This window comes from Eufriesea mexicana, unplaced genomic scaffold, assembly GCF_001483705.2.
Source record: "Eufriesea mexicana isolate 0111107269 unplaced genomic scaffold, ASM148370v2 scaffold1146, whole genome shotgun sequence".
NCBI classification, from domain to species: domain Eukaryota; kingdom Metazoa; phylum Arthropoda; class Insecta; order Hymenoptera; family Apidae; genus Eufriesea; species Eufriesea mexicana.
Genome location: NW_016909275.1, coordinates 1,246,718 through 1,253,355, shown reverse-complemented (window position 1 = coordinate 1,253,355; position 6,638 = coordinate 1,246,718). Strand labels below are relative to the sequence as shown.

The window sequence follows — 6,638 nt, the reverse complement described above, 5'->3', positions numbered from 1 at the left end:
TGCGTCTAAAATTGCCCATAAACAAGAATAAAATTTTCCTTTTTCATTCGCACCTGCATATACCATTCCGTGTCGTTGCCCGTAATTCTCTACGATCGTAAGCCCATATTCATTCCGTTAACTCGACACGTACAAAACGACAAACATACCTTAATTCACTCCTCCTGCCTTTGATCGTTTCAAACAGCGAAGAGGTGATTTTCAGCTCAATCACGCGGAGCTTGAGTCAATTATTTCCGAATTAACGCGGCTGCTCGATCCAATCAGCGACGCGTCGATTAATCGCGGGCCCTCGCTCGCTTCTCTACCTTTCTCGAAGATACGATCGGAAATTTATTCGCGCGGTGGTCTCCGTGTCGCGCGATAAGAAAACGACGCGCCGCGTCGTAAATGTTTAACGCGACACGAATCGGTTTCACGGTGATTCGCACGGTTAAATTGCTCGACACGGAGAAATCATCTCCTGCCGGTGACCTCATCGTGGAAATTGCTCTCTGACCGTGGCCAAACGCTTTTCTTCCTCGCCATGCTCCTTCCTTTGCCCATTGTTCCCCGGTTGCCTTTGCTATCGTCGGATCTATCTCTTCGGGCATACCTATCGTTTTGCGCTGGTCTAGGTGATCTTCTGGGTTGCTTCTTCGTTTTGCCATTCAATTTGGCAGAATTTTTAACAAAAAGATTTAACACAACGATTTCTTATCATTTTTAAACAGAGTCCGGCTTTGTCTGGGAATATTTATACAATAGTTTCTGATGAGTTCAATGTATAGACAATGTATGTCTGTTCTAGATCTATTCTGGATCATTTTCAAACCTAACGTTGAGCTTTTGTTTCACTGATTGTATTCTAGAATTTTTGTAAGAAAAATTTTAACGGATTTTTCGTTATTATTAAATAGTTTTAGTCGTCAGTTGGCAACGTAATATAATTAGCAAAAAATAATTAGTTAAATATATGTATCACACGAGAATAATAATAGGTATATTAAAAATAAATAGGCATGGTAAAAAAGAAAATGGTAGAAAAGAATCTTAAAAACAATATAACGAGATATATGATCTTCTTGGTTGCTTCTTCGTTTTGCGATTCAATTTCACAGGATTTTTGAAAAAATGATCGACTAATTTGCCATAATTTTTAAGTATAGTTCGGCTTAAATATATTTGCCTAGGAATATTAATTGTTTCTGATGAATTTAATGTGTCGACATCTATGTCTATTCTAGATCTAGTGTAGATCATTTTCAAACCTATTGTTGAACTTTTGTTTTATTTATTGTATTGTAGAATTTTTTTAGAAAAATATTAACGGATTCTTCGTTATTATTAAATAGTTTTAATTGTCAATTGGCAATATAATATAATTGGAAAAAAGAGATTAGCACTACCGATTTGTAATGACTAGTTAAATATATGTATCACATATAAATAATAATATTTATGTTAAAAATAAATAGGTGTGATAAAAAAGAAAATAGAGGTAAAAGAATTTTAAAAGAATATAACGAGAAAAATTGGGAAAGTTGATTATATCTATAAGGTGTCCTAAAATTCACGCGAGATTTGAATTTTGCGCCATTTATGTGGTAAGGTAATACGAACGAAAAGAAACAGTCATTGTGATAGCGAATAGTTCAGGGCTATTAAAGATGGTCACCAAACGAAAGAACATCGTATCTTCATTGTCGAGCAATATTTACAATTTAATTAAAAACCCCTGTTTTCCATAAATATTGCTTCCTGCCTGAATTTTGGGACACCCAATATAACAAAATCAAGTATTTCGAATCGAAAGTTAGAAAACGATCGTTTAAATCATATTAGGCTCACCGCGAGTTCGACAAATGAAAGGCGAAAATTGAAAAGCGTGGATAACTTGGAAAATAAATAATCCCACGAACGAGTGGTTTTATCTGGATAATTCAACCGTTAATTAACTCAGCGATAAACACACCCACGCCTGAGTAGTCGGCGAAGAATGGTTAGCAAGGTTTAAAACTATCGTTCCCTCTGTTTGCAGCTCAGAATGCAACCGGAACCCGCGACGGACCCTCAGTGACCGCAGCCTACCATAAATACCGTGGCTGGCTTGGAGCGTTCCGCCAGGGGCCGAAAAATAATCCCAGCAGCGTATCTCTCCTACTATGCCGGTGTCTTAACGACCCCGAATCCGCCTCACCCGGTCATACGTCGAAGGCAAGGACGCGATCGCGGCGCGCAAGCCAGCGAGGAAGTATCGGCACTGTCGAGGAAGATAACGACATCGTGGTAGATAGCTCGCGGTGCACGGCGAATCGAAGATCGGCTCGTGTCTTAATGGGCATTCCGCGGTTGGATCCCGGTTGGATTTAGCCGGCTGGTTCTCCGCGAGTGAAAAACAGGATTCGAGAGGAGGAAGGCGGAGGAGCCTTGAGATCCCTGGCTGCGAGAGGACTCTATGGGCGCTCGAGGGTGGCGCAGAGTGGCGAATGACCTGGTGCCGCGCGATAATCCTCCTCTCCCACCTTCGTCTCACGTAGCTCGAAGCCACGAAAATGATCGACTGACTGCTCAACTGGCTGGCGTGTAACCGGACGGATCTGGCCAGGATCCCTTCCTTCCCTTCCTTCAGTCCCTCTGTCGATCTTTCGGCGGTTAACGAGCCTGGGATAGTGAATAATAAGCGAAGTAAATGTGCTCGGCTGGCAGGGGAGCCGCAGACATGTCGCAGATCACGAATCGCGCCTCCACCATGGCCGCGGTGATCAGCATCGTGCTGCTGTTGGTGTTCCTGGTGATTCTGTGGACCGGAGTGCGCACCAAGCAGGACGCGATCGAGAGGAAGGTCAACGACAGACTAGACACCGGGGCTGAGACTTTGGATAGATTCCTGGCTGACCGATCCAACCAGTCTTCCACCACTGCCAAGATCATGTTCGACGAGGAGAGCTTCAGCAACGAAGGTAGGAAGCTCTTTTTCTTGTGCATGTCTCATTGCAGAGGACGAATTAACTCGTTGTCACGTCTGCGGCTATTTGGCATTTAATTGCTCATTGGGATTTAATTGTCGCTGGTCTCTTGTTCTTTTACGTCTGCCTGCGTGACGACCAGTTGATCCCAGTTTGCTCTCGGCGTTTTGGATTGGCGTGATTGGTCAAGGGGTCTGTTCAGGATGTACAAGCTGATTGTCACGTATGCCTTAGCGATGATAGGAGGATTAGGGTAATAGGAACATCGCAGAGAGTCTATTTTTCTGGGATTTATTCTCACAATGTAACTTCTCCATTCGAATTTCATTTTCTATGGAGGATTATGGTGCTACTAAAACCTTTCCTTTTCTTTCTATACGGAACGTGTTACATGAGTCACGTTCAGTTTTTACTGCCGTGGGCAGGTGCGATCGATCTCCGAAAGGTCAGTCGTTTCGCAATGGAGATATTGATGAATGGTATGTCGTTTATGGTGTCCGACAATTAATCTGCTAATGGTATTGATACTACCATAGAAAAATTTTTAGGCAATTGGGAATTTTAAATTTACACTCGTCCCATAAAATATACGAAATTTCTCATTTTCAGTTTAGCTTTAATTCAATTTTCTGTGCCATTGACACTCTAAATGCAATAGGTACCAAAATCTACGGTACCATACCTCGATTTCAAATTCTAGAGACAATAGACCAAAGACTCAAGGAACACATGTTCCATATCACGAGTAAAGTAGTCCTGAATCCAAAGTTTAATTTGACCAATATTTCCCACTCATCCCGAGCTTCATCCCGAAGTTTCCAATCCACAGGGTCAACTCGAAACGAGTTAGACCCTAGTGACGCACCGCCTAGATCATCAGCCGAAGCTAGTCACGCCGAAACGAGACTTGGTACATGGACAAAGCGATTTATAACGCCATAAGCCGGGAAAAAATCGAGAAAGTGAGCAATAAAATCAGGATGGAACGATCGGTGACAAATTGGACGCGGCTCGTGCACGCTTGACCAGCGATCGACGGCGGATCCAAGCGAGTCCAATGGACGTTGGAGCACCGTTGCGAGTCGTAATTCGAGTATCGTCACGCAGAAACGGCGGAGTTGTGAAAGATCCGTTAACGCGTTTAGTCTCAGTCAAGGTGTGCAACAGCTCTCAGGGAAAGCTAGAACGTCCAGACGTCCTTGTAAGGCCGCTGCTCCAAAGCACCCACACCTACACCAACACCCACACGCTCGTATTCTCTCGTGCTGCGAGCATGAACCTTTATTCACACAGCCAGGCTGTACATACTCATATTCCTACCCAACCTGCACCTACGTCCTAGGTACGCGTTGCTTCGCTCAACTCTCGCTCGCTTCGCCGTGCACCTGATGGTACTTCGACGAATCGTGCTCAGCATTCCTCGGAGAGCGCTGAAAAATCACCGACGAAATCGGGATCCTCCCGATTAAACGGGGATTCTGAAGTTTCTCTCGCCTTCTCGGTCTCTTCGACGGTCAGGATTCGAGGGGTGAATTGTTTGGTGGTGTGATTGGGGATTGTAATAAACCGTAGACTTTCAACAATGGTGTCAGATATTTTGCAGGCCAATATTCACTTTTAGGTCTCGTAGACCTTCTATTTTTATAATTATTTTATTTTGTAAGGACCCTCTGTTTTCTAGAAACTGTCAATCTCAAATATGGTACAGTAACAAGGACATGCACATATCTGTATAAGTATATTTGTATCTTTCATTGATAATAAACTTTATAAATTTCGTTGCTATACAACTGTATATGGATCTGCACATTTTAATAAACGCTGTAATTTCATTTGAGAAATTACAACAGGGATTAATTGGAAGCTTTCCTTATGAAGATGAAGAATTGGGGAGGTTTCTTGACGATATGGGATTAGTATGTCTTGGTTAGGTTCTTCTAACAGTCCGAGCATTTCACGAATGCTTTTCACGTTTCAAACATTTTTACAATTTTCTAAATTTTAGAATAGATAGGGGTCAGCTGTGCTAGACGTTGCAGGCTAGTAGAGATTTTTGGGTCTCAAGGATTTTCGCTATTATGTTGGCGTCAAGGACTCGTCTACTGGATTTAGGTTTAAAAGGCATTCTTTTTTTCTGGGATATTTCAGGTACAAACCCTAACGGTATAGAGCACATTTATTCCAAACCCTGACGGTATAGAGCATCGTTAGAACATTTAGGGATACCTTCACTGTTTGTATTCTTATACCTGTACATTCCACTAATAATAAAGTATAATAGTAAAGTTACGATAAACTCTGCAATTTCAATCAAGAAATTGCAACGCTAAATATTTCTTTAATTCTCATAGGCAGTATGTTGAATAATTCTATATAGAAACTAGACCTAGGTTTGAGGACATTTCTGAAAACGCAAAGAACCTTCCATTAATCTTAATTATCAAAATATGATTTTTGGATTCCACATTTTGCATTCCTGGGCAAGCTTTTAGACCCATGATAATCCATTAATTTACTGTAAATTACAATGAACTCTGTAATTTCAATCAAGAAATTGCAACGTATTGTAGAATTCTAATCTCACGCTCCATGTTGCTAGACGTTTCTAGCGACATCTGGAGTTTTTCTTGGCAATTCAAATAAGCCTAACAGTGGAAGACACTTTTTTCCAAGCTATCACAAAGAAAGCAGGTATAGTTATTCTGATTGTGAGACATTGTCCCTTGTAAAACATAATCCATCCATTATATTTCACAACACAACGCTAAATAATTTAACCCTTATAGGCAGTATGTCGAATAACTCTGTTAGACACTAGCTCTAGGCTTGAGGACATTTCTGAAAACGCGAAGAGTCTTCCATCAATATTAATCGTCGAAATATTAATTTTAGATTCCATGATAATCCATTAATTTACTGCAAATTACAATGAACTCTGTAATTTCAATCAAGAAATTGCAACGCTAAATAATTCTGTAACCCTTATAGGCAGTATGTCGAATAATTCTGTTAGACACTAGCTCTAGGCTTGAGGACATTTCTGAAAACGCGAAGAGTCTTCCATCAATATTAATCGTCGAAATATTAATTTTAGTTTCCATGATAATCCATTAATTTACTGCAAATTGCAATGAACTCTGTAATTTTAATCAAGAAATTGCAACGCTAAATAATTCTGTAACCTTTATACGCAGTATGTCGAATAATTCTGTATAGACACTAGCTCTAGGCTTGAGGACATTTCTGAAAACACGAAGAGTCTTCCATTAATGTCAATTGTCGAAACATAAATTTTAGATTCCACTGAAATATTCTTAGACCCACGATAATCCATTAACTCCCCGAAAGAGATCTCACAGACGTGAGACATGTCCGGTCAGCCTGAAAAGCGTCTAAAGAAATTCCACTAGCATCTCCAAGTTCCATTCGTAATCTCGAAACTCCTCTGTCCACGAGCTTATTAATCCACCCCACGAACCAGCCTCACATCCTCATCCGCAAGAAATGCAGCAGAAGCAAACGAGCCGCGTTACAATCCGAAAACGTTGGAGCAGCGAACACCCAGCCTATTCCCATCACACGCATACTCATCCGGAATCCTATCTCTCTCCACAATTATCCTCTGATTCCTCCATTAACCCTGCTCCACGTAAAAATAACCACTCGCCAAAAACCATCACGCTGTACGCC

The 6,638-nt window shown here is 41.2% G+C and overlaps 1 protein-coding gene across 1 annotated transcript in view; it reads left to right on the top strand.

Annotated features, from left to right (window-relative positions):
* The first annotated feature begins 2,644 nt into the window (after nt 1–2,644).
* The window catches only part of LOC108547636 (ADAM metallopeptidase with thrombospondin type 1 motif A), a 238,667-nt gene continuing 234,673 nt past the window's right edge, over nt 2,645–6,638 (top strand). The window contains exon 1 of the mRNA XM_017900234.1: nt 2,645–2,942. Coding sequence (XP_017755723.1) covers nt 2,672–2,942 — 271 coding nt within the window. The 5' untranslated portion in view covers nt 2,645–2,671. The remainder of the gene's footprint in view (nt 2,943–6,638) is intronic.